This window comes from Lontra canadensis, unplaced genomic scaffold (assembly GCF_010015895.1).
Source record: "Lontra canadensis isolate GAN:19392208 unplaced genomic scaffold, GSC_riverotter_1.0 scaffold92, whole genome shotgun sequence".
In the NCBI taxonomy this organism is placed as follows: domain Eukaryota; kingdom Metazoa; phylum Chordata; class Mammalia; order Carnivora; family Mustelidae; genus Lontra; species Lontra canadensis.
The window spans coordinates 1,854,415-1,882,313 of NW_022631086.1; the positions used below are offsets into that span (position 1 = coordinate 1,854,415).

The 27,899-nt window shown below is 38.9% G+C and overlaps 1 protein-coding gene across 2 annotated transcripts in view; it reads right to left on the minus strand.

Annotated features, from left to right (window-relative positions):
* The window catches only part of SYNE1 (spectrin repeat containing nuclear envelope protein 1), a 451,046-nt gene that overhangs the window by 95,821 nt on the left and 327,326 nt on the right, over window positions 1–27,899 (minus strand). For both annotated transcript variants that reach the window (XM_032836376.1, XM_032836375.1), the window contains exons 101-114: window positions 25,936–26,067; window positions 25,583–25,738; window positions 24,805–25,014; window positions 18,952–19,053; window positions 14,058–14,177; window positions 10,852–11,052; window positions 8,263–8,436; window positions 7,221–7,352; window positions 6,351–6,547; window positions 5,476–5,608; window positions 4,963–5,145; window positions 3,614–3,763; window positions 2,646–2,822; window positions 2,067–2,222 (exon numbers count right to left, since the gene is read on the minus strand). In XM_032836376.1, coding sequence (XP_032692267.1) covers window positions 2,067–2,222; window positions 2,646–2,822; window positions 3,614–3,763; window positions 4,963–5,145; window positions 5,476–5,608; window positions 6,351–6,547; window positions 7,221–7,352; window positions 8,263–8,436; window positions 10,852–11,052; window positions 14,058–14,177; window positions 18,952–19,053; window positions 24,805–25,014; window positions 25,583–25,738; window positions 25,936–26,067 — 2,223 coding nt within the window. The remainder of the gene's footprint in view (window positions 1–2,066; window positions 2,223–2,645; window positions 2,823–3,613; window positions 3,764–4,962; window positions 5,146–5,475; window positions 5,609–6,350; window positions 6,548–7,220; window positions 7,353–8,262; window positions 8,437–10,851; window positions 11,053–14,057; window positions 14,178–18,951; window positions 19,054–24,804; window positions 25,015–25,582; window positions 25,739–25,935; window positions 26,068–27,899) is intronic.

Below are 27,899 nucleotides of genomic sequence, written 5' to 3' on the forward strand. Positions count from 1 at the left end.
AGGTTTGTGGTACTGCCAAATAGAACCTGCCATTAAGCTGTTGTGATTTTTATGTGATGCCCAAAATAACTGTGTGGGTTACTTTCATTCCGTTCTTCATTAAAAAAAAAAAAAAAAAGGCTACATTTGAAATCATTAATTGGCATTGTGTGTGAAGGTCTTTAAACCACATTTTAAGCTTTTCCTCCTGACACTGCCTGGTGTGACCTTCTATGAGACTAAAATTTGGGTCTGGAAAAGAGTACAACTTGGCCAAGCTTGCACGACATTTTCTGATAGTAACGTCTCTGTTAAATAGAAGACACGGCCATGAAAAGAAACAAAATGGAAAAATGGCAGGAAAAAAGTATATGAAAGAGAAGAGAAAAATAGTGAGAAAAAGTAGGAGAGAAAGAAGAAAAAAAGGAAAAGTCAAAGTATTATTTCAGTTTTAACAGTAAAGTTTTATCACAAGGACATAACAAAGAAGCACTAATCTTACTGATCTTCACACTTAAATGATCTTTTAACTTGAATGGAAACATTTTAATTTAGGAACTTAAGAGGTCTGACTTCTCCCTCAAAATAAAATTATGACATTCTGGATTTTTTGGTACATTTTGATATATAAAATTGGTGGCCAAAATTAGAAACACTACTGGTCCCTGGAAAACAGGAAATGCAGTGAGAATCGTTGATACATAGTTTCAGTCTTCAGTGTTCTACACACCCATCTTCTGATGTGAAGCATTTTTTAAAAATTTCTAGGTATTTCTCTATGTGATGGTTTTCTTTGTCATTTTTATACACTCTGGAAATGACAATCTATTAGACTGTCAGCCCAGCACAAGGGCATCTGCTTTTCCTTTTCTGAATGGAAAAGCTTTCACCGAGAGCTTAAATATATCTCTCTTTACATGTGTCCTCAGAAAAAAATGCTAGTTGGAAGGAAGATCATTATGAAAGGTCTTTCAAGATTTGGGGAAAGGAGTGTTTCTGTAAAACTGCTTCACAGTTGAGTCTTCAACTGGTCTTTGGAAACACTACAGGGAACCATCACAGCTAATCTGTACATTAAAAATTATTGTATTATTTTAAAATTTTACTATAGCACTACCTGTAATAACTCACATTTCTTTTGTATAAACAAGAACACCTGGGCAAATGTTAAGTGTTCCAAAGTCACTGGAAGACATTTAGAATACGCTCACTCCATGTGAACTGGAGATTCTTATCACTAACAACAGAACTAGCAGAAGCTGTGGAAAGCTTCCCGTGGGACATGGGAGAAGGCACCACGGTCACCTGTGAAGCACTCGGCTCCTTAGAGCTGATAACCGAATTCCTTCAAGTCTCTAGTGTTAACTTCCCTTTACAGGAGATACAGACGAGAGAAAACCAATGTCAATGACATCTTAAAGGAAGTCCACAGGCTAATCCCAAACCGGGGCCAGTCTACAGGTCCTGCAACAAGTTAATTGTATTTAAAAAAAATACTAAAGAGGCTTTAGAGATCTGATAACAAATGTGGCATGTGGACATTTTTGTACCCTTATGTGATAGATTAACTGGAAAAAAAAAGACATTTTAAAGAAAACTGTAAAAACAATATTATGAATTGAGCATTGAATGATATTAAAGGATTATTGTTAAAGTTTTTGCGGTGATAATGATGTTATGGATATATAAGAAAACATCAGTTTCTTAGAGATGTGTATTGTGGTAGGCAGGAAGAAAATAACATGACATCTGGGGTTCACTGGAAAATATTTAAGAAAAGAAATAATTCAGGCAAAGACATCAAAATCTTAACTATTAAATCTGATGATCAGTATAGAAGGGTTAGAAGCATCCGCTCTACTTAGGAGTATGTCTCGAAATTCTCATAATTTCAAATTATTTTAAATAGGTGAAAGTACATAATGGTTAAAAAAAAACAACAACCCTATAAACTCACATAATCCAAGAAATTCATTACTGAGCAAAACTTTTTTCAGTATTTAATCTCAACTGCCAGGGCCTGAGTCTTCCTTTGACCTATGCCATGAAACTGTGACATACGCCTGTCAGCCACCTGGACAAGTTACCTGACAGTCTTTCATTGCGTTCTGAACTGAAGCCTGATCTCCAATGCGATGCTGTTGCTTTAGTCTGTTTTCCTGGGTTTCATACCAAGTTTTCAGACTTTGTACATCATTTTCATATTCTGACCAAGATTCCAATAAGCCTTCCAACATCTGGATCTGAAAAAAAAACATAACAAAATGAAATGTGCAAGTTCATTTTAAACTCAAGGCACTATTAGCTTTAAATTAAGAATTCTTCAAATACAGTTTATTGTATATATGATTAAGAAATAAATCTTACCAAGTGTGAATCAGTGGCTAGTGTTAGTAAGAAAGTAAAGAAGTCAACTTAAAGGGAAGGCAAAGTTAAGAGGCATCTTTAGAAAAAGTAAAACAACATGTAGTAGGTGAAGAATAGGGGATGTATAAGAGAAAATAATTAACAAGAGTAAAGTGTGTTTAGAGCAATGGGATTCAGTGGTGTCCCCTGCAGTAATGTTTGCATGCTATGTGTAGCTAAGCTACTTGTGAAATGAATTTTCTTTACACAGTGTGCCTGTTCTTGGCATTTTCAGGTAATTATGGACAGGAGAGGCTTACCTTCTCAGTTACGAGACCCTGCAGGATTTGCCAACTTTTGTTCATGGCTCCCAGTTGCTCAGCAAAATCTGTCTTATCACTGCGTTTACTTTCCACATCCTGACTACTGATTTGTAGCACGGACTGATTCACAAAATCAACTGTCAACTGTTTACAGTTAATATCTATCTTAAAACCCTGAAAAGGGAAGGGAGAAAATAAGAAAACAAGGTTATGCATATAAATATCTTATATTTCATCAGGAATTGGGATGCCTCAAGTAACATTAAGATTAATATCATTTCCATGATTAAGTCCAAATGGCAAAATCGGTATATATTTACATAATGCATTATTATCGGAAGTTCATTATATATCACATATAACCATCCTGAATTTATAAATTTTGAATTTATAATTACACTGAATTTGAACTTATAAGAATTTGTGAAATTTTGAATTTATTAATATGCTGAATATGAATACATGGATATATTTTAGGTAGGGGATATAGAATTGGATAAATTGTATAATCTCACTATAACATATTTATAAATTATACCATTTTCTTCTTTAGAATTATCTTTTTTGTTTCAGATGTAGAATTTAGTTATTCAGCATTTGCTAATAACACTGAGTGCTTATCACATCATAGGTTGTCCTTAACGCCCATCGCCCAGTTACCCCACGCTCTCACCCTCCTCCCCGTCAGCAACCCTCAGTTTGTTTCCCAGAGTTAAGAGTCTCTTATGGTTTGTTTTATCATTTTTTAAATGACACAAAATCATATTCAAAACTATTTCTAATACCGGACAACTTTTCCATGTCTACAACTAGGGAGGCAGTTTTCTTACCCTTGTTCCCCTATCTGGTCACTATATATGAAACATACACTCCAAAATCTGATGTCTATAATTTGAGCTTTTGAATTCTTTTAATAAAATAGTCCTAAAATATAAAAAATTAAAAGAAAAAAAATGTCCCATTACCTTATATTTCTGAAGGTATTCATGAATTGCCTTGTAACCTATTGAATTTTTTATATTCTCTTCATCCTTTTGGATAACATTTTCCATGAGAGAAATCCAAGTCATAACTTCAGAAATGGCATGGCGGGAAGGCAGCTTATCCATTTGGAGCTGCCCAATAAGAGACAAAACAAGACACAAGTGTTAAAATTCAAACCAGAACCCTGCCAACCTAAAAACCGCACATTAGTACTTGCCAGTGTACCAACAGAGATAACCATTCTTAATGACATCTTTGGATCTTAACCTCATTAGAAGCCTCAAATTAAACATCAGGCAAACACGGAGAAATACTAGTCCTCTTATGTTCACTTGACATCCAATACTATAAACATTGTATAAACATTAACTAATTAACCAAAATACCAGTGAGAAGAAAATATTATTCTTATTTTATAGCTAGTTTTATGAGTTAAGAAAAAAACTTAACTACAAAACATTCAACAGATGTATTTTATTAATTATCTTGTAAAAATTTCTGTGTATTATGACTCAGGAATGTTAAAGGAAGAGAGAAAAATACCACACTACAAAGTATCATTTTCTAGATTTTTTGGCACTCTAATATTTATTCCTAAGAGCATGGCCAATTTCTTTACTCTTTAACTAAAATATACTTAGAATTCTGACTCTTACTTGATCTATCATACATTTTTATAGATACTTATTATAATGATTTGGAGAAACAAAAGCCATCATTTAAAATATTTATGGACTTCTATGTGGTGTGGGAAGATACAGGGATGAATGTGAGATGTTTCCTGCCCCTAGAAATGCGTAGCTCCTGCTTAGGAGGGTAAGACAGACATCAAACACAGCTATCATACCTGGTAGAGGGATGAATATCAAAGAGAGAGAAACATACATTGTCTGGGATCCAGGGAAGGGAGGTGTATTTCCAGATAAGGAAAGTGCATACTTATTGAATGTCAATTGTTCTATTGTAGGTGAGATTATAGGTCTTTTATGCATGTTGTGATTGAATCCTCAGAACTACTCACTTTATGAGGGAAGTGTAATCTCCCACATTTTACTCATGAGAAAACAGAGAGTTTAAACAAGGCCAGATGAAGGTTCTGTTCTACATCCCACACACACAGACAATAAAGAAGTCCTTGGAAGATACAACATTTGTACATATGGTTTACAGAACAGTTCACTTTTAGTATGCAGAACAATGAAAGAAAGAAAAGGCAAGATGTCCGTGACAAAGCTGATTTAAATTTCTAAGTATAAGAGCGTTAGCTCTCTTCCCATTTAATGCTGCTTAAATCAACTATTATGATTTAAACTTCTGATCGTTTCTATACCTGGTGGAGCTTCTCCTGTACAGCGGGAATATTTGTCAGCAGGTCGGTCCACTGGCTATCAACGTGTGACAGCTCTGAACGTAGGGCAGCTGTGTCCACTTTCTTCAATCGAAGAAGCTGATTTCCAGTGCTCAGAACAGATGATTTCAGCGAAGATTTGGCATCCACTTCTTTGGAAAACTCCTAAAAGAAGTAGCAATGTTCACACTGGGAGTAAATAGTCTGACCTTTAATTTAAGGAAGGAGAACCACTTACCATGTAAACAATTTTTCTTTACATCTTGAAGGGGAGTTACAATAAGCACTCCAGAGAAAAACAAAAAAAGCACACCATTGCCTTGAACGAAAGCCAACAACATAGCCATTCCTTGAAAACTGCTCTCATGAGGCAATGCTGAAGCCTATTATTTTGCACAAGGATTGACCACACATAGTTAACATTGACAAATTCTCTCCAGGTTGGCTTCCTAAGTATAGAAAACTTAATCAAATGATTTAGAACCTTAGGCTTACCAGGAAAGCATTGAGATGATCACGGACCATTTCCAGTTCTTGTGGGACTGTCACAGATTGTTGAGTCCAAAATTCTAGCCTGTCTTTTGCAGATTGTAACCAGTGAGTAAGTTCTGAAGATTCACTTTGATATCTGTAATTATATTAATGAGCCTACTAAGTAAACATCCAATATATCTCTTCTGCTAACCCATCTTATACAGCAATGTCAATTTTAAAACAAGAGACATGGCAGGTTTGGGAGAATAATGTCTTGCATTCACACTCTCAACTTCCCTTCAAATTTATACTGTAAGCAAGTTTCAGTTTTCCCATTTCTAAGCCGAATGTAAATATATATATTATATATATATATATATATAAACACACACACGCATATATATATGTATATACATACACACACACCTTTATATACCTACTATATACACATACATACTCCTCACATTGAGGCTATTTAGAAAATATTAAAGTTCTTAAAAATAAAGGTGGTATAGAAATAGAGTGTTTCACTATGTAAAATCAGTCTGCCCTTGAGAAACTTTACTTTCTCAAACAACACTTTCCGTCTACCTCTCCTTCTAAGGTTTTACTTTGACCACCATGTATAGCCCATAGGCAAATGTCCAAGTGAAAGTGCATTAGGCACTTGCTTCCCTGCCCACTTCTAATTCCTTGTTTATAAAATTACATAAGAATCCAAGTAGGGGTTTTGTTTTTGCCTTTATTTTCCAAAATACAAAATAAGTGCCCAGATAAGAGATCATCTTTTTCAAGTCTCACGCCCACTGATCTTAAATGCCTATATTAAATATTAAATGCCCTATAAAGACTCTTCAGCACTAATCTACAGTGATATAGAATAGTCACCGTGTTACCTGGTCCAGTGTTTCAACACTGTTTCCAATCTGTGAAGCTCCTTAGACACTTTGTTGGTATTATTTAACCAGTGTTCTCCAAGTTGGTTTAGCTGGCTTTCTAGATCTGAGCAGCTAATGGATATGAGCAGTCGTTTCCCGTCGTCTAATACCTGATATAATTTGGGCTGGTATTCATTAAGGCTGGATTTCAAATGCTAAAATTGATTGAAAATACTGGGTTAAAAGTTTGGATGATGCAATTTTTCTCTTTAAGAATTACAGTATCTCCGGTGCCCCATAATGTTCCCATGCCCTGTTAGTCAGACTTCAACTATTTGCCCCCAAGTACGATTAGAAACTTTGAAATGGCTCATCCATATCTAAGTAGATGTTACTCTTTCTTCTTTCTTTTCTTTTTTCCTTTCCTTTCTTTTTTTTTCTTTTCTTTCTTTTCTTTCTCTCCTCTCTTCTCCTCCCCTCCCCACTCCTTTCCTATCCCCATCCCCTCCCCTCCCCTCCCCTCCCCTCCCCTCCTTTCCTTTCTTCTTTTTGTAGTAACTACAGGTGCATTTAAAACTATAAAGCTGTAAGAATACCATGACACCAGCATAACACCGCAGAAAATGCTTGGTGGCGGCTGAATTTTCAAAGAGCTCTCGTTTAAAAAAAAAAAAAAAGAAGAAGAAGAAAGCTCTTTCTTATGTTCTATTATAAAGCAAACACTTAAAATCCATCTGCTTTCAACAATGTCAACAGCTTGAAATAAAAGTAAAAATACTTAATGAAATATTTGATTTCAAGTTTGCTTAGATTCCATTAAAACCATGGGAAAGTTTCAAAAGAAGACGTGGCCACTTTTCGCACACTAAGATGCCATCAGACGCTGACCTGGTAGAGTGTTATCCGGTCGATGAGCCTGTCCTCGCTCTCTTCCACCAGCCCCACACTCGGGATGCTGCTTTCCACAGCCTCCAGCTGTCTGCTGAGCTCCTGGTGGTCTTCATCCAAACGAGACCACGTCTAGAAATATAGTATTGGTCTGTGAGCTAAAGAATCGCAGTTCAGGAACAGGATCCTCTTTTGTGTGCAAAATAGGCTTTCAACAGATTCTCTTTAAAGTTATGTGGGAGATGTTTATATTGGAGGTTTGCTCTGAGAAGCAAACAACGGCTCTGAAGCACGTGAATCAGATGGCAACCCCCAAAAAGACTGTGAACGGGATTTCGATCTGCAACTAATCCGCTGTGTGAACACGGGCAAGTTACTAAACCTCTCTGACCCTCATTTATAACGTTAAAAAAATGGGGCTAATATAACTCTTTTGTCCATCATGAGGATTAAATGGAATGACTGTACCCAGGGCACCTGGAACACAGCAGGCCTCTGATATGCTTGGATTCATTCTTTATCATAGTGACGATGCGCATATGATTTAAGCAAAAGGGAAGAGGTTGCTTACTTCATATAGTAAAGTGAATACATGACATTCACAAATAGAAAAGGCCACCACAGACATTTGAGAAACAGAAATACACAGTGTAGACATTCTACTAAGGAGAAATCCCACACCACTCCTAAATTCTGATTTATGCTTTAGCCGAAACTGGAAAATATTTTTAAAAATCATTTGCAGGCTTTTTCAATCATGTACAGCAAGGTCGGAGGTTTTTTAATCTGACTGTCGAAACCCCAGGTGTCTTCGTGCCCTAACTACCGTCAGTACGGAGGGAAGCTAGCCGACTCAAGGTGCAGCAGAGACTTTATCCAAATAGAAACAGAAGGACAAGAGGGACAGGGCAGAACGCGATGCTGAGTCGGAGGGAGTTCCAAAGTTCTATGAGGTGCATGGTGTGGGTAAACAGGTCTTGCCTTAATGGCACGTTGTGCAGTTGAGTCTGCTGTGGGGAAGGGAGTCCGTGGACAATCTCACCTCCAGAATGTACTCCAACTCCACGCCCCTCTTGTGAGCCTGCTTCAGTACAGCGGAAGCCTGTGCCATCAGTTCCGTGTGGAACCGTGTTTCCTGTGGGACTGCAAAGCTGATGATCTTTCTGAAGAGCGTTTCAGTCAAGATCATATGAGATTCCAGGCCCTGAAAGTATTCCTGCAAGTTTTCGGGGACAGAGAGGTCAGCGACTCATACGTATCCCACCCGACAACAAAAGCTGCTTTAGACGTGAAAGCTGGCGGAACTCAGCATCCGAGCAGTGTCTCTCCAGCCCGCTGCCCCCCACTTCATGCAGGCACTCACAGCTTCCAGCAGAGAAGGGGGCTTCAGTCCCCTCACCGGCCTCCCGTCCCTTCACTCAAGGACACCTATACACACCAGGCTGCAGACACTCTGCCCCCCCTGGACAGAGCTCTTCAGGCGTGACCGGCTGCTAACACAGTTCCTCTGCCCTCTCAAAGCCTCATCCCTGTACAATCTGGGAGACTCTCACTACCCCCACCACACACACTGGCCTTCCTTATCCCGGAACACATGAGCTCACAGGCCCCTGTCTTCGGTCTCTGTCTTTACTCTGTACTTCCAAGATGTCCTCACTCTACACATTCATGACTTTCCTTCCTCTGTGTCTAGGCTGGAGCTCTACTTTCCAAATTCCCAGAGCATTCGTTGTGCTCTGATACTCACTGCCAAGCACAGCTCGACAAGTACCTATTGGTATTATACAGTTTTAAATTTCCCTTATATTATACCCACACACAACAGAATGATAGGCCTTGGGCAGTCCTACAAACGGGTTTCGAACTGTTACTTTTTACGTGTAAAAGGCCCTAGAGGAGGTAAACAGGGCTTATCCCATTTTCTGTTCCCTCCACTGTGGGTGAGGTTGAAGACCTGCAAACTGATAACAGTGTTTAGTGCTTACTCTATGCTGAAACTCCACCAATGCTTTACTGACCAACTCGGTTAACCCTTATAACACCTCTTCGAGGTATGGAATTCGATTTCCCATTTGGTGGGTGAGGACCCTGAACCACCCAGGCTATAGAACATGCTATGTTCAAGGACACTGCAGAGCTCTCTGTCAGAAATAGTCTGGTCAAAAGAAGCCAGAATCTTCATTTTTTAACTCACAATTATTATATCAGAGAATCTTAAAGCTGGACAAGAACTTGGAGGTCATTCAGCCCAACATTCACCAAAAACTGATATTCCTTTTACAACCCGATCTCCCCCTAATGACCTTGGATGGTCTTCCCATGGCCAGAAGGGTTGTCTGCTCAATGGCAGTGTTCCTTTTAGAGTTCTTTACCTATTGGGCCTACGTCTCTGTTATTTATACTCATTGATCTTAGCTTCCTCTCTGGAATAACTCAGGATGATATTTTATTACTGTTGTCAGAGATTTGAAGAAAACCAGCTGTGAACTTTAAAGCAATGTTTTCAAAGCCAAATGATAAGGCTTTAATAAATCACAAAGTTTTGGACAAAAATCTCTGGGAAAAATAGCAAGAAGTACACCCCATCCCCCTCCCCGCCAAAATTCACCTTTATGAGCCACCAGAGCTACATAATGGTAGAATGTTAACTATCTATATCCCAGTGGGCTTTTCAAAATTTCCATGTATGACATTCCTACAGTCTGAGAATTTGGGTTTCTGCACTGGTAAAACTACTCCTTCTGTAGTCATTCCAAAAATGCAAGAGTTATTTGTGTGCACATTAAACAGGCATTCCTTTCCTAAGGAGCAGTGTCTAACTTGAGCTTGGCAATGGGACATACTGATAGGGCAGCCTCAGGCATACCACGTTTGATCACATAGTAAAAGGACTCGTTGTCCCCAGGAATAAACTCTTTGAGGTCCACAGCAACCAGAGGAACATGTGCTTATTGGCCAGAATTGCCGAGTGATGCAAAGATACAGATACCCAGTCCCACAGCTGGGTAGGTAGCTCTGCTATCCCAGGGCACGACGAGGAGCCTTTGGCCAGGACAAGAGAAGCATTCTCTCCAGAATACTTAGGGCTAGATGAATAAATGAGCATAAAAGACACAAGGACAAATCAAAAGAGTTAAGAAGGAAGCTACGCACTTTGAAGAAAGTCAAGTTTCCCACTGGTTGCAGTAAATGAAGGGGAAAAGCCTGGTTTATACTAATGAGGAAGTGATAATTAAAATTACTAGGAATGCTGGTATTTTGTTGTTGTTGTTGTTAATTAAGTTTAAGCTCCGCACCCAGCATTGAATCCAACACAGGGCTTGAACTCATGACCCTGAGATCAAGAACAGAGCCAAGATCAAGAGTCAGACGCTTAACCAACTGAGTCACCCAAGTGCCTCTGCATTCTTTTTTAACTCGCAGAGTTATAGGACCGTATCCTCCATAATTTTTATGTGCTATTTAGTGCCCACAGGTTTGAATATACATTTGTTGACTATTTTAAAGAGTGTTTTATTCAAGGAGGAACTTATAAAAGATTAATAATAGGTTTTACTAGGAGATACATATCAGTGAGCGAGAATATGCTTTCACAATTACATTCTCTCTCTCTCTCTCTCATTCTCTTTACCTTATGTTTATCAAGTAGTTGTTGAACTTCCTCTTTGGAGGACACGATGATTTTCTGGTCACCTGCCATCTTCTCCTGTCCAGTCTCCAGCAGATCAGCCAGATCTTGTAGGGCCCTTTCATACTGACTCTTAAGTGCGAGATTCTGGTTCAGCCCACTCCGCCGGGAGCCAATGGTCATCATCAGTTCATCATACATGTCCTACAAAATAGAAACAGTGATACTCACTCTCAATTCATGTATTGACTTTTTTTTAAATTTTTTTATTTTTTTAATTACTTTTCAGTGTACTAGAATTTATTGTTTATGCACCACACCCAGCGTTCCAAGCAATACGTGCCCTCCACAACACCCACCACCAGGCTGGCCCAACCTCCCACCCCGTGCCTCTTCAAAACCCTCAAATTGTTTTTCTTTTCTTTTTTTAATAATTTTTAAATTTTTTTTATAAACATAAAATGTATTATTAGCCCCAGGGTACAGGTCTGTGAATCGCCAGGTTTACACCCTTCACAGCACTCACCCTAACACATACCCTCCCCAATGTCTATAACCCCACCACCGTCTCCCTATCCCCCTCCCCCTGGCAACCCTCAGTTTGTTTTGTGACATTAAGAGTCTCTTATGGTCTGTTTGCCTCCCGATTCCATCTTGTCTCATTTATTCTTTTCCTCCCCCCAAGCCCCCCATGTTGCATCTCCACTTCCTCATATCAGGGAGATTATATGATAGTTGTCTTTCTCCGATTGACTTATTTTGCTAAGCATGATACCCTCTAGTTCCATCCATGTCATCGCAAATGGCAAGATTTCATTTCTTTTGATGGCTGCATAGTATTCCATTGTGTATATATACCACATCTTCTTTATCCACTCATCTGTTGATGGACATCTAGGTTCTTTCCATAGTTTGGCTATTGCAGACATTGCTGCTATAAACATTCAGGTGCACGTGCCCCTTCAGATGACTACGTGTGTATCTTTAGGGTAAATACCCAGTAGTGCAATTTCTGGGTCATACGGTAGCTCTATTTTCAAGGAACCTCCTTGCTGTTTTCCAGAGTGGCTGCACCAGCTTGCATTCCCACCCACAGTGTAGGAGGGTTCCCCTTTCTCCGCATCCTTGCCAGCAAAAACCCTCAGATTGTTTTTCAGAGTCCACAGTCTCTCATGGTTCATCTCCCCTTCCAATTTCCCTCAACTCCCCTCTCCTCTCCATCTCCCCATGTCCTCCATGTTATTCCTTATGCTCCACAAATAAGTGAAACCATATGATAATTGACTCTCTCTGCTTGACTTATTTCATTCAGCATAATCTCATGTGTTGACTCTTTGCTGAAAGGCACGCTACCTACAAAGTCCACAACCCAGCCAAGAACAGTCCCTCAGGTATCTGACCAGTGGTGATACTCTCTATGCAGAGCACTGCCTATCTTTCTCACGATTCTCTTTGAAACTTCCTTCAGAAAAGATAAGCTGAATATTTACAAATTTCAAAGAATATGCAAAAATATTGGCTATGGATGACGTGAGGTCGATTTGACAGCTCTCTTCTCAGGGTATCAAAAGTTTATGGTAGGATGTGGGGTTAAAATGTTGAAAAGTTATTCATGTGGCTGAGGGAAATGTTAAGTGTAAATTCTAATTTTCTAATGTAATTCTAATTTTTATAGTGTTCTTAACATTTACATAATTTTAGAGTAATTGAATAAAGTATCTTCCACATTTTATCTGCTAAATAATGATCAGATTTTGGACTAAATAAAGAGCTAGAGAAACAGAGGAGTTTAAAGTGAGTGAAATGCTTTAAGACTTAAAAAGGCAATGTTTTTGCCAAATGTGGTGGAGTAAATAAATAACTATTTAAACTGGAAAGACATTTTAGGAGATGATGATCCACCAAACACAAAATTTATTTGAACCATATGGACCTGATTAATGTATCATATTAAGGTTTAGCAGGCCAAAATGGCTCAATCTGGAAAAGTTCAACTTTAATGCCCATTTACAACTATGATGTTTGACTCTTCCACCTGACATTTAAGCACTGTTGGAAAACTGTCTAAGTGCAAAGTGGGGGCACTGGGCTTATGACATTGTGAAATGTTAGATAATGGAATGAGACAGTTAACATAAAAATGTTCTTTTTAAAATAAGAGCTATTTTATTTTCTCAAAAGGAAGAACTTGTGACCCTGCGCTGGACTTATGCTATTAATCCCTCAACGGTTCTCAGTAATGCAGAGAAACCTTAACACGTGTGTGTCACTGTACACCATTCTCTCTTAATGTAATTTAACTATGTTGCTTATCAACTGCTAAATTTTGCTGGTCTAATATCCCAGTTCTAGTAACCCAAGTTGGATTTTTGCCTTGCAGCCTAATCTAAGAGAGCAAATTAACCCCCAATTATTTCCTACTCCTGGAGGATGTTGGGAAATCAGTTTAGATTTCACCTACCTTCTAGTTTATTTTTTTCTGTTCGTCTGGTTTTGAAACCGTGTCTCTCTTCCATTCAGACATGTATGAAAGATTAACCATAGTTTTGAACACCAGAGAAAAACTACTTTCTAAAAAGTATTAGCTTGAGCATTTTTTCTTTAAAATAGATTTTTGATGGGGCACTTGGGTGGCTCAGTCAGTTAAGCAGCTGCCTCCGATTCAGATCATGATCCCAGGGTCCTGGGATCGAGCCCCGCATGGGGCTCTCTGCTCAGCAGGGAGCCTGCTTCTCCCTTTCCCTCTGCCTGCCCCGCTGCCTACTTGTGCTCTCTATCTCTCTATCAAATAAACAAACAAACAAATAAACAAATAGTTTTTTGAGGTATACTACAATGCAGGGTAGCTATCTGTTGTTTTTTTTTTTTTTAACTTTTCCAGGTAAGAGTGATAATTATTATATTTTCTAGAGTAGAAAATAATATGCCACAACTAAAGTATATAAACCACAATGCTTAACCATTGGAATAATAATTAAGTAAATGTCAGGAAAAAAAATCTTAGAAGTTTGAGAACACAATTTATTTTATCACATTAAACCTGGTAAAAGTTTCAGAAAATTTTCTAAGTGTTGCTTAAAATAAAGATTAGGACCTAAGAGACATGAATTATATAGAGAACAACCAAGGAAATACAGAAAATAATTTTGTCTTGACTCCCAGTTAGGATGCATCATTGAAGCTAAAATGTTGCTGGTAGAAAACCATACCTGAAGTTTGGATAGTTCCTGCATGGACGGCTGCTCAATCTGCAACTTGTCCCCACGCTTTTTTAATTCAATGATTCCTGCATCCAATTCCTTTAGCCCATCTTCAGCCTCTTGTATCGCCTATGTAAGATTTATGATACTTTATTAGAACTTCCATAAGCAATTTCCCTCACGAAATGTGATTACTGTTTGTTCTATTACTTCTATTATTATACTTCTATACTGTTTGTTCTTCTCTCCACATTAAACATTTTCAATGTCTGCAAAAGGAGTCATTTTAATACAGCATAAAAACCATGGCCATCTAGTATACAGGAAAGAGAAGGAGGCCTTTTATTATACTGCAGTCAGCTACCTCACGGGTAAGGCAGTAGGAAGGACTTCACATGCAGGGCTGGGAGAACAATGGCTTCCTTAACCAAATATGGGAATTAGTAAATAGAAACACCTGAAAAAGAAGTGTGACTTAGGACATGGTTAGAAAAGGCACTGGCTTAGGATTTTTCTAGGGGAACATGTTCTGGTTTCCTGAGATGCATTTTGAGCATCCTGGGAGAGAGATTCAGTGAGGCAAGAGGAAAATATGTGACAGCATGGTCCTTTCCCTAAATCTCACTCTTCCTTTAGTAGAAAAGCAAGAGATCAGGGTGCCTGGGTGGCTCAGTGGGTTAAGCCTCTGCCTTCGGCTCAGGTCATGATCTCAGGGTCCTGGGATCGAGCCCCGCATTGGGCTCTCTGCTCAGCAGGAAGCCTGCTTCCTCCTCTCTCTCTCTCTCTGCCTGCCTCTCTGCCTACTTGTGATTTGTCTGTCAAATAAATTAACAAAATCTTCAAGGGAAAAAAAAAAGAAAAAGCAGTGATCAACAATTATTGAAGTGGCTGCTGGCACTAGGCCTCGTCTTCCCAGTGTGAGTTCCGTAGGAGAACAAGGTCTTCTCCCGGCTTTCAAGGAGCCTAAAGTCTGGTTAGGAAGCCCGAGTAAACACAGCAAAACAAAACAGGGGTGAATCCAATCAGGAATACCAATCAGGTATTCAGCTCGATGCAATTTATCTCTGTTAGAGGAGCCTGGACAAGAAATACAGGAGTGGATTCTGGGGTCGTCCAAGTAGATTTTTGGAAGAAACACAATCTCAGCTGCCCTGAAGGAGGAAAAGAACATGGACTCCAGATGGCAGATGAAACACATGTGTCTTATTTTCTCCTTCCCGAATCACCTCTACACCACAGCAAAAATTCTGTTTGCTTGCTTTTTGGTGCCCCTCCCACCCATAAATCTACAAGGACAAAGAAACAGGAAAGAAAGCAATACCAACAACATTTTGAAAGTTGGAATTCAGAAGGATATGGGATAACTGACTTAAGAAATCTGAGAAAGCTGAATCCTAAGCTCACGGGAGATCTCCATCACCAGACTTACAGGAACAGGAGTCTGGCGCTCTGGGTGGGTAGGGTGGGTGCCAAGTAAGGACAGTTGGCAAAAAGCTTCTTAAAGAGCAGCGAAATTTCCAGAGCCTCTTTCTCACTCCACGTTACCCTTTTCCTTCTCTGGGAAAGATGGGGAGTTTATTTTCTAGAGAAGGTAAAGCAGACTCTGGACTGAGGGGCACCAGACAGAATTGCAGGGTTGAGTACTTGACTGAAAACAGAGGGTATGTGACTGAATGCCCACAGAATGCTAAATGAGGAGCCCTCACATATTCTAAGGTATTGGAGCGTGACCTCCGGTCTCCAGACAGGAGAGGAAAGAAAATGTAGAAAGACCAATAGAAAAATCTAAAAGCTGGACACAAAGATTCTCCAACAAATAGCCCACAGAGCCCAACATTCAGTAAATCTCAAAACCATCAAGCCACATCCATACAGAAAGTTCCCATTTAGCTGTTTAGTTCTCGATCCTAAACGTGAACAGACAGCCAAAGAATTTTCATAATCTCAGAAAAGCCACTAACATGAAAAGATGGAGACGGAAACAAACAACTAAAAGCAGGCTGAAGGGAAACAGACTATATGGGAAAAATAAAACTTTGGCCAAAAAAATCATTAACATATGCAGATAGATTACAAAAGATAATGCATCTATTCGAAAAAGAACAGAAAGCTACAAAAAAAGGATCAGAGAACCAGAATGAGCTCAGGGAAAATGAAACTCATGACAGCAGAAATATAAAACTCGGTAGGAAAGTTGAGAGTTGAAATCAAGGAAGTCTTCCAAAAAATAGAGCAGACTGTCTCTTGATAAAAGAATTAGAAGACTGGACCAGAATATCCAACATCTGCCTAAAAAGAGTTCCAGAAAGAGAGACAGATAAAATGGAGGACTGAAAAATATTAAATCATTAGACAATTTTCCGAAATGGAAAGAGGAGTGCTACCAAATCAAAAAAACAGCTTATCGAACCTCCAGCCCAGTGGATACAACTGACCCTTCCCAAGGTATATCACTGTGACATTTCATACCACTGTGGGAATTAGAATGATTTTAGATTCCTCAAGCCAACACCAGAAGCTAGAAAACAATGAGGTGCCTCAACCCTCCATAGAAAACTGATTTCCAGGCAGGAATTTTAGAGTGAGCCAAGTTACCAAGAAAGAGCGAACACAGTATAAGATCGTTTTCAGATAGCAAAATACTAAAAAATACATCTAGCATGCATCCTTTCTTAGTAAGGATATGTAACAAAACAAGGAGGCAATATAATAAAGATGGACTTGAGACTCAGAAAAGAGAAGATCCAACAGAGAGAGAAGTGATGGAAATTCTCAGAACAGTGGAAAAGGGAGAGATCCCTGGAAGTCAGCTCAGCACCAGGCTCGTGGGGACAAGTCTGTTCTAGATCAGAATGACATCGCTCAAAAGACAAATATATTGAGAAGTATCATCCTTGTGTCTCCTGCTATTATTACCTTTTTAACCCAATAAGGGTAGGGGTGAAATTAGCAATTTTTTTTGGTGCCTTCTATTTATTCAGAGAAACAGTCTAGCTATTTATTTTTATCTGTGGGAATCATTTTAGTGATCCTGGTCAATAATTAGTAAAAATGTTACTTGTGATCATACATACATATTCTACATTTCACCTCAGAAATTCAAGACAAATCATCGCTACAGCTGCTGAAGTCTTTTTGGAATCAGGCATGTTAAAATCTTGGATATTAAAATCCAAGAATAAAAAAATCCAAGAATAAAAAAGTAAAATTTTTTTAAAAATTCCTTTCAAGTTTAATTTTCAACATAGAAGAATTTTTTTTTTAATTTGGGGAAAATGAGAGATTTGTTTTAAAAAGCAGATGAAATTATGGTCAAGAAAAATAAATATTCACATAATTACGCAAATTATTTTAGGTAATTTTACAGATGGATGGATAGACAGAATGATCTCTATTTCTATCTAGAGGAATGTATCAGGGGATTTCTATCACAGATGATTCTCTATAGCCTACTCAAAGAACGCTTAGAGGTCTACTGAAATTAGGAAATTCTATTAAAACACATAATTACTTAGCTTGGGAAACAGGAGATATTATGTGTAACATCTTTCCAATTTCATCTCTCCCCCCTATTTTCAATGACATCACTGGAGTTAGAATTCTTTTTCCTTCTCCTCAGTGCAGCTACATGAAGCCTCTAGAGGCATATCCTGCTTCCTGACCTGGCACGGTCTTGTCCGGGAAGCAGGGCCGGGCACTGACACTCATTCTCACCTTCAAACCCCGGGGACTCTGCACTGCCAGTGGTCTCCAAGGTGAGTGCAAGGACCCGCGTGTATGAGATGACTGGTGAGGATGAAACACTACATTTTTCCTTTATATTCAACCACATTCTTCTGAATTTTCATTTGTGTATATGCTTTATAACAAAGTACCTGCTTATAATTCATAAATAAGCAAATATACATATACTTGTGGGGTGTGCTTATTCTTTTAAACTAATGAGATATGCCATCAATAAAGTTTAGAAACCACTGGTTTGTGGAATAAAGTCTAAATTTCTCTGACATTCAAAAGGCCCCACAAGTTGACTCAAATGTACTCATCCAAACTTACTTCCCCTCAATTGTTTTCATTCATCATAAATTCAGCATTTAGCTGAATAAGGATAACTTGCTTTTCTAAGATATATTTGTAGATATAGCTCCTGTATTATCTAAGGATACCTTGCTTTTCTCTGGAAGTGCTCTGAATTGCCTACCACTTAAGCCTTTGTTCATGTTGTCCTCTTGACTTGGATATCTTTCTTCCCAGTCTCTGTGTGTCCAAACTTCTCAGTCTGGTTCCAATTTTCTTTTACAAAATTTCCCCGGATCCTACCTCTGCTGGGGGCAGTTGGCCCTTCTTCTGAATGTCCATAGGGCTTTATCTGTATCACCCCAGGACAGTCTGACTGTCTGCCCTGCGTCCCTGAGGCTCCTGTCTAATCTCAGTGTTAGGTGGCAAACTTCTTCATGTCATCATCTGCCACTGACACCTTTACCTATCTCCTAGTTCTGTACAGAGAGAAGTGACAGATTGCATGTCGCCTGGCCCGTCACTCAAACATGACACTTAGAGACAAAATGTATGACAAACAAAAATGTTCTAGCAAGGGGCGCCTGGGTGGCTCAGTGGGTTAAGCCTCTGCCTTTGGCTCAGGTCATGATCTCGGGGTTCTGGGATCGAGCCCCGCATCGGGCTCTCTGCTCAGCGGGGAGCCTGCTTCCCCCTCTCCCTCTGCTGCTCGCCCTGCTCATGCTCTTTCTCCTTTCCTCACTCTCTGTCTGTCAAAAAAAAAATACATTCTTTAAGAACAATGTTAGAGCAAGCCACTAATCTTTTATAGACTATCTGAAATCTCCTACCAAATCAGAACAACTCTGTGCATTTGCTCTTCTAGGAAAATGGTGGCTGTAAATACCTCTATTTGCTCTGCCACAGGCTGTTCAAACACATTTGCCAGTTTCTGCAGAATGATGAACTTGTTGTCAGCCAGCGATGTGCACAGCACCTTCAGGTCATTCTAAAGAGGAAAAAAAGAAGACTTAATATGAGTAACCGGGAATTCAGAATGGTTGTAAGTGTAACACACATCCTGAGAAATAACATATTGTTGTAGGAATTTAATGTCCAGAAGAAACAATACTGTCCTGGGAAAAGGAGAAAGGAAGTGGTGACAATTTAAGTGTTAAAACTGACTTTTGAAGAATTTGTTACAGAAAGCGTTTTTTAACACAATACAAATGGTGACAAAGTATACAAATAGAAAGCAATGCCAGTCACCCTAATCTTGTTGATATGTTTGAAATCAATGCACACATTTAAACACTGCACTGAAAATACTACACTAATGACTTCTATTTAATGAAACAACCTACAGCTGCTACCCTTACTTAGGAAAAAATAGGATTCTTTTATTTCATTTCAAGTTATTTTGTATTTTTTACTTTGCATGTAAGTCTGAATATTATTTAAAACTATCTTAAATTTAACAAAAAATGTGATTCTTAAGAAGAATATAATTCCTTTTTTCCTCTCCCCTCATTCCCTCTCTCCCATACTTCCTTTTCTCTATTTTCAGAGACTTTGCCCAAGCTTATAAAAAGCCACCCAGAAGTGCAGAAAATAAATTTTATCCATGATGACCAAAGACATATGAAGAGACAATGCAAAAAGACCTAGCAAAGCCTTTTGTTTGTAAAGATCTCTCACTTAAAAGTCCAAATATATTTATATTGAGTTATGTCTATACAAAAAAAAAGTTAACTATCGGAATTTTGGTCCTCAGTTCTACAGGAAATAATGAACTAGAGCAAAATTTGAATGATATAATTCCCAGTTTTTCCCCCTGAAATGTCAGTAAACATATATAACAGGCTGGCTGTTCAGTGGAAGCTGAAATTTGACTCATCACATCCTTTTCGCTGGGGGCTGCTGATATATACACAAGGACACATCAAGATGCAAAAAATCTGTCTACCTACAAGGAGAAGGATAATCACACCCAAGAAGAAGAAAGCATCTTTAAGGATGTATGCCAGCCTTTTAACACAAAATGCAAGTCTAGAAAACAAAACACTGGGTGAATTATGCAGGAAAATAAGAAAAAAGGAAAAGAAAAAAATTGCACATGAACATTAGAGAAAAGCACATGATCCAACGGGGTAATAACTGTCATTAACCAAAATGCAAACCAGTCTGTAAGCCTTGCTACAGATTCACCAGGAAACTGTTGTAACATTCCTGGAAAAATGCTGCCAGAAGCAAGGTTTTTGCTTATGAATTATAGCAATGTTTGTATTATTCAACTGTGCTCACGGTGAGGCCATGTGGGCCATTAGAACGATGACATATTTATCTGTTTGTATGCCTAGGAAAAGATGTTTCCATTCATTTGAACACATTCAAAAGAAAAAGTCTCTACTAGGGACATATATTTAGAACATTAATTCAGTTCATCTAAATGAGTAGATAATTCTAATAATATATCATGGGTTAGAAATGAAGACCGTGGGGGCGCCTGGCTCACTCGGTTGGAAGAGCATGTGACTCCTAATATTGCGGTCATGAGTTCAAGCCCGATGATGGGTATAGAAATTATATATACAAATAAATAAATTAAAAAAGAAATAGAGAAGAAAGATTATAGATATATTTCCTGTACATCATCTTTATTTTTTTAAAAACATATTTTCTGTCTTAATTATATTCTACTCAAGGTAATAGAAAACAGAGTTCACATTTCTGGAGGTCTCACTAATTATTGGAAAGGACCAGTCAAGAAGACACTAAAGCCAAGAATACAACTAATTTAAAAATTACTAAACAAGAGATTTGAGAGGTGTTAATAACCACATGGATGTTGGTACTTTATTTTTTTTAAAGATTTTATTTATTTATTTGGCAGAGAGAGACAGCAAGAGAGGGAACACAAGAAGAGGGAGTGGGAGAGGGAGAAGCAGGCGTTCTGCTGAGAAGGAAGCCCGATGTGGGACTCCATTCCAGGACCCTGGGATGATGATCTGAGCCGAAGGCAGATGCTTAACAACTGAGCCACCCAGGCACCCCAATGTTAGTACTTTTTTAAAAAAGATTTTATAGAGAGAGAGAGGACGTGCATGTGTACAAGCACAAATGGGGGGAGGGGCAGAAGGAGAGGGAGAGGCACAAGCAGACTGCCCACTGTGTGGGGAGCCTGAGGTGAGGCCTCATCCCAGGACCCTGAGATCATGACCTGAACTTAAGTCAGATGCTTAATGAACTGAGCCACCAAGGCACCCCATGGATGTTGGTATTTTCTTAAAAATGAAAATCCAAAGGCTTTAACTGTTTTTTGTTACTATGCATATGACACAGCAGGATAATTAAGGTGTCTCCATATTACACAAATATCAGAAATCACAAATTTTATCATATGGTCACTGGCACTGCTTGTAGGGCATAAAGAGGCAGGATTCTTGCTTTTTGAGAAACAGGTACATCAAAGGTTTCAAGTTTTTGAATCATCTGTGCTGTCTCACTCATTTAAAAAGAATTCTTTCTTTTATTTTTCAGTTTTAAATTACTTAAAATGCCCAATCATAAAAATGTCCAGTAAATTTATTTGGGATTAAGTCTCTAGGTAAAAACTTTTTTTAATAGAATAACTGATGATTAACTTCTTTTGATTCCATGGAGATAATATACATTTACATAACATCAACATGTTCTTCAAGATTCTCTGCTGGGTAGAGGATAATGTTAACAGTCTGGGAAAAGCTAATACTCAAAAGTTAAGTGGAAGACAAAGGCATACCATTCCATTAACTACTGAGCATGGACGGCATACCAGGTGCTTGGTGCAAAGTAAAATAAAATGGTTTACGACTTGACCTTTAATTATATTAACGTTGGAACTATTTCTTTCAACTAAATTGGAACACAAACATTTTGAAATGTCAGTTGCTGTCCGTGAGCTGGCCACCAACAAGTAGAAACTTGTTGGCAGAAGAAAAATAAAGAACGTGATTTAAAGACAATTTCATGATTGTATGTTCTTCTCTTGGTCCTCTACAGAAAATCAGTTCCAGAGTATTCATGCTCTGTTCATATTTTACTCTGACTGGTTATAATTACTAATAAAAACTTAAAAGGGCTGAAGACACTAGCATAGTAAATGCAATTTGTAAAGGGAAATACGCTTCTAAGTGATACAAACATTTGTACCTTTAACCCCCCCGCCCCATTCACGGCTGATAGACCAACTAGAATGCTGTTAAAGCATTTATTTAATGTTGTTAAAGCACATTATTTTATGAAAGGTGGATTTTAGAGTAATGACACACATTTCCATCAATTGTACAAGTGTTGCTGATTTTAGACAGATGGTATATATGTGGTCATGCGATCAGATCTTGCATCCAAAACAAAATACCCAAATAAGAACCCCAGCTTCTCTGATTCCAAGTGAAATGTGCTTTCCTCTCTATGAGCTCTACAACCTAACCTCTACAAATGCAAATACCTGGTCTAGGTCATTCCCTGAAGCCATAGTCATGCATATCCAAATGTCTACTCTGAGTAGTCAGCTGAGTATCTTAACTCTACAGCATATCTTTGTCCATCCAGCCTAGCCCATGGGTCAATGGCACTGCTCTGCACCAGGCCTGTCAGTTGGGGTCTCTGGACTTCCTCAGCAGTGTCCTTTTCTCTCATTCCCCATAACCAACCCCCACACAAATCTGCTCTTGTTGATTTTACTTTCAAAATACATCGTGAAGAGGTCTAATATTCTTCATCACCCCTAGTAGCACCCTAATGATATAAAATATAAAAATATTCTTTGAGTCAAATCCCGGCCCTAGTTCTTGATGGCTAAATAATCTTAGAATTAATTTAACTTTTATATTGGTTTCAGATTCTGTATGTTATAATGAATACTCCTATTAATAGTGACAACGATAACAAAACTGACTGAGTACTTACTATGTTTCAGACATCGTTCGAACTATTTTACACATTTTAACTAATTTTATCCTCACAGAACCCCTGGAGACCACAGCATGAGTGTTACTCTAATAAGCCTTAGAGACACAGCTAAGGGTATAAGGTAGCAGGGGACAAAGCCAGAATTTGAACCCAGGAAGGATGGTTTTGGAGTCTGCTCTTAATTTTTGCAAAATGAATATCAGAACAATGCTTAGCTAAGAGGTATGTCATGAAGATTAAAGACAATAATACAGGTGAAAATTCTTTGTGAATAAAAAAATGCTACACAAATTACTCTAATTTTACTTTGTAGTTTTAAGAACACAAATTACTGAATGGCAGTGATGATTTGTCCCTTTAGACGAATATCTAGGGAATTCCACATTTCTTGGCTGATGCTACATCTGACACTTTAACAGTATTTTTTACAAATCAAAAATTTATATCAAACTCTTGGTCCAAATTACATTATCTATTTATAATTATCTATTTTATAAATCTTATACATTTGTTAAAAATAAAACTCAATTAGGAGCTCCTGGGTGGCTTAGTTGCTTAAGCGTCTGACTCTTGATTTCGGCTCAGGTCATGATCTCAGGGTTGTGAAATTGAGCCCTGCATCAGGCTCTGTGCTGGGTGTGGAGCCTGCTTGGGATTCTCCCTCTTCTTCGGCCCCTCCCCTCATCTCTCTCTCTTCCCTCTCTCTATAAGTAAACAAATAAATAAATAAATAAATCTCAATTAAAACTTAAGTATTCCCAAAAGATGACTTTTATTAAGAATGTAAATCAACTCAAAGTTTATCAGTAGCAGGTACCTGGGTGGCTCAGTGGGTTAAGCCTCTGCCTTTAGTTCACGTCATGATCTCAAGGTCCTGGGATCGAGCCCCACATTGGGCTCCCTCCCTGCTCAGCGGGGAGCCTGCTTCTCCCCCTCTCTCTGCCTGCCTCTCTACTTGTGCTCTCTCTGTCAAATAAATAAATAATTCTTTAAAAAAAAGTTTATCAGTGGCTTTGGCATTTGCTGAAGTTTATAGTCAGAGGAAAAGTTTCAGAAGCAGACAATTAGTCAGCTGGCAATGGAAAACAAGTCTAGGGTTTACAGGCAAATCTGAGGAGTTAGGATTAGGAAGTAGCACTGTAAATATTTTTTTAAAGATTTATTATATATACATATATATATATATAGAGAGAGAGAGAGAGAGAGAGAAAATATGGCGGGAGGCAGAGGGAGAGAAAGAATTCCAAGTAGACTCTGCTGAGAGTACAGAGCCTGAAGTGGGGCTCCATCTCATGACCCTGAGATCATGACCCAAGCTGAAATCAAGAGCTGGATGGTTAACTGACTGAGCCACCCAGGTGTCCCAATTGTGTATGTTTCTAATGTAGGCAGAAGTAGGCCATAGTCACTCTCAGTGGCCCATGGGCACTAGAGTCTAGGGTCCTGTATTGTGGTACTTCCCACATATTTCTTTGGTCATATGTTTTTAATAAATTTTGGTCATATGTTTTAAATTCCAATTATCAATTGAAAATTATAATTATAGTCATATAACTTACTGGTTGAATTTAAATTTGTATTCAGCCCTTAGTTTACTTGGTTGGTTTTCTCAACCCTTCATTTCTAGGAACATAAGCCTCTTAGTTTCCTCATCCTAGGATTCTAGTCCCTTCTTTTTCTATAATGTTCTTGCTCTTCATTGTACTTTCGAAAAAAAAAAAATAGGTCTGTCATACCTCAGTAAGACATCCTGCTTGTTACTGAATATAGCTAGAGGATTATCAACCATCTCTTGATGATGTCTTACCTGGAAATTCAGTATTTGCTGAAGTCTTTCCTTCATCTGATGACAGCGCTGATTTACTACTGAGTCTAGCAAGGACAACCTGCCCAAAAGACAACCCAAAGTGTCTTCAATGACATCCCGGTTATCACCATTCTCTGGAAATGCTTGAGAAAACAAGTTCCTATTCTTATCCATTTCTTCAGACATTTCTTTAATATCTTTGGCAAGAGTCTAGGGTTGATAAAAGAGAAAGCACATTTCAGTGCTTGGATCTATGAATCTATATACACATCAAGTCATTTCCTCAGAGAAAGCCCACCATATCTCTCTTACTACTCAGTGGTAACTATATCTAAGGTAAGTTGACCCACTTCCACAAATATTAGGCAAGTTGCTGCTGGAGAGATTTTTCTCAGAAATTTTACATCATTAGCTAATAATGATATGTATTTGGTGAAAGGTAAGATTTGTAAAGGGCTATTTAGAAACTCTAATTTTTAGCCTGTGTTTCATGTGAAGAAAATTTGCAATACACAACAATTCTTTCTACAAAGAATCCTCCATTTTTTTCTTCCTCCTACATACACAAGATAGAGGATAAAAATGCAAAACATGATTATCTCTGGGAGCTTTTTATATCAGGCAATTCACTTTTGTATTATGCAGCTTAGAAATATACCTAATTTGTACTTTATTAGAACTGTTTTATGTTGACCTTCCTTATACATTAATTATCCAACACCAAAATTTCAAGTGCTTTGTATATCACATACTCACAGACACCAGCTGCCAATCTTACCTCTTGGTTGGAGAGGCAAGCTTCCGTTTCTTCTGGTAAAAGTGCTGTGGCAACAAATAAACGTTCCTCAACATCATCCAACCATGTAGAGGTAGCTGAGACCCCATCATACAACTTCTGTTCCAAGTGAATGTTCTGCCTTTTCGTCCCCCCACCCTGAGAAAAAGGGAGAGCATAGAATTAATTATAGTGTTTTGAGGACTCAAAGAAAAATACCAGGATGAGATGCGAGGGTCCAGTGGCTCTGCTCTTCAGGGCTAATCACGAGTGCTGGGTCTCGACCAGTCATGCCCAGACGTGGAACAGCTTCATGGAGACCAAGATCCATAAGCAAGCCAAGAGTGCAGCCCTACCTGAGATGAAACCTCCTCAAAGGCCTGGTTCAATCCATCCAGCAAAGATGTCACTGCAGATCTGTCTTGGGTCTGTCCATCTCCTTTGTATAGTGGCACACCAGACAGGAGTCGATTTGGCCTGCTGTAGAGCTGTAGGCAAACAGGCACACTTATTTAACAGCATATGTACTCTGTTTAAGTTTCATCATCTAGAATTACATATTGAAGCACATGCTGGAGAAAGTGTCCTTATAAAAAGCTCTTCTAGAGAAATATGACCTCTTTGATATACCATGTCCACTAAACATGGTGACCAAATTCAGCGATGGTAATGTTTCCACAGATGGACTTAAAAAAACAAAGTGGTGGGGAAAATGCTTGAACTCTATCATGGTCTTCCTCTCAACTTATTTTCTTGGTTTTAGACTATCCATGATGAAATCATCCATCCTAGATACCAGATGTAGACTGATCCCTATGCTTTCTTCATTCACTCAACCTCCCCTACACTCTTGTAGGCACACACAATGCCTGATAAAGACCATGGTGTTGCTTAGCCCTCTGACTTTTGAAAGATGTTTCCCATCAAACTCAGTTCCTATAATTTATAAAATGTCTCATTCTCACTTTGCCTTTCAGGCTGATTACTCATTATCCTCTAAACATGCCCAACTCATTTCCCACTGTAACTAGAACACCCACAACATAACACCTCTTTAAAATCCACTTCCTTAAATTCCACACCTACTACCAGTAAACAAAACTGTCAGGAAAGTAGTATGAAAAAGGAGGGGCTGTGGAGTTGGACAGACCCGCGTCCAAATCCCAGTTTTGCCTCTTCTTAGACACAAGACCCTGAGAAATCATCTAATTTCTCCAAGCCTTAGTTTACAGATCTACAAAGCAGAGGTAATGTCACCCTCGCCACAGTGTTGTTAGAAATAATACCTAGAACACAAAATATGTTCACTAAATGATCATCACCCTTACTTCCTGGAAACTCTCACAGCCAAATTGCTTCTTCCTCACCTTTTGTCTCACCTCATCACGCCAAAGAGAAGAAAACCACCTCAGAGGCACTTTGTACAAATGACTAGTGATTATGGAAAGAAAGCACTCAAATGCAAAAAAAGGCCATAAAATAAAGAACATTTGATGTTTTCCATTTCCAATTCCAAAGGGCAATGAGCTATGGACCTGAACCTAAATTTTAACAGTCCGGGGTTCACAGAAGCTTGTCAGTGGCAGCAGGCAGGGCTCTTGTGGTAGGCTCCCATGGAGGATGCCAGGGTTACAGCACAGCATTGACAGAAGACATAGCTCCCTGAGATGAGGGTGATCATGGATGAGACACCCAGGAAGTCTGCAGTGCTGCATGAACCACTCAGATGCTCTAGGCCGGAGGACAACAGGTGGACTGCAGGGGATGAGCATTTAGCTGATAGAGAATATTTGCTGATTATTACTAGAAATGCCTTGGATTTATCTGACCTAGGATAGTCAGAGAAGACCGCAGTTCCTGATGTAGGACGGTAAATATCCCTTATAGTCAAAGGAATGGGGAATACTAGAACATGAAGGTGAGCTAGTGGCCAAGTCTGGGAGACCCACCTCGGAAATCAAGAATTCAGACTATGAGGCTAAATGTTTGCTCGGAATGTGGAGAAAGATTAATTCAAACAGGTAGGAAGTCCATGCGGAAGCTACAAGGCACCACGTGCCATGGTGGTAGAGGATTCTGGAATAACTACCTCCAAGAATGGAGTGCTCTATGCTGCCCAGGGCCACTGCTGATGGCTATGCATGTGGACAGTGACAAAAGAAGGATCCTGGTCAGAGCAGGAGAGGAGTGAGAAAGGGTGGCATGCACAAGATTCTGTAAAATGAGACAGACACGCATGGCTCTGGCACTGATGCATGGTTCGCCACAGATAAGGGGACACATTGTGACCTTAGGACTATCTCCTTTTCAGGTAGTCCTG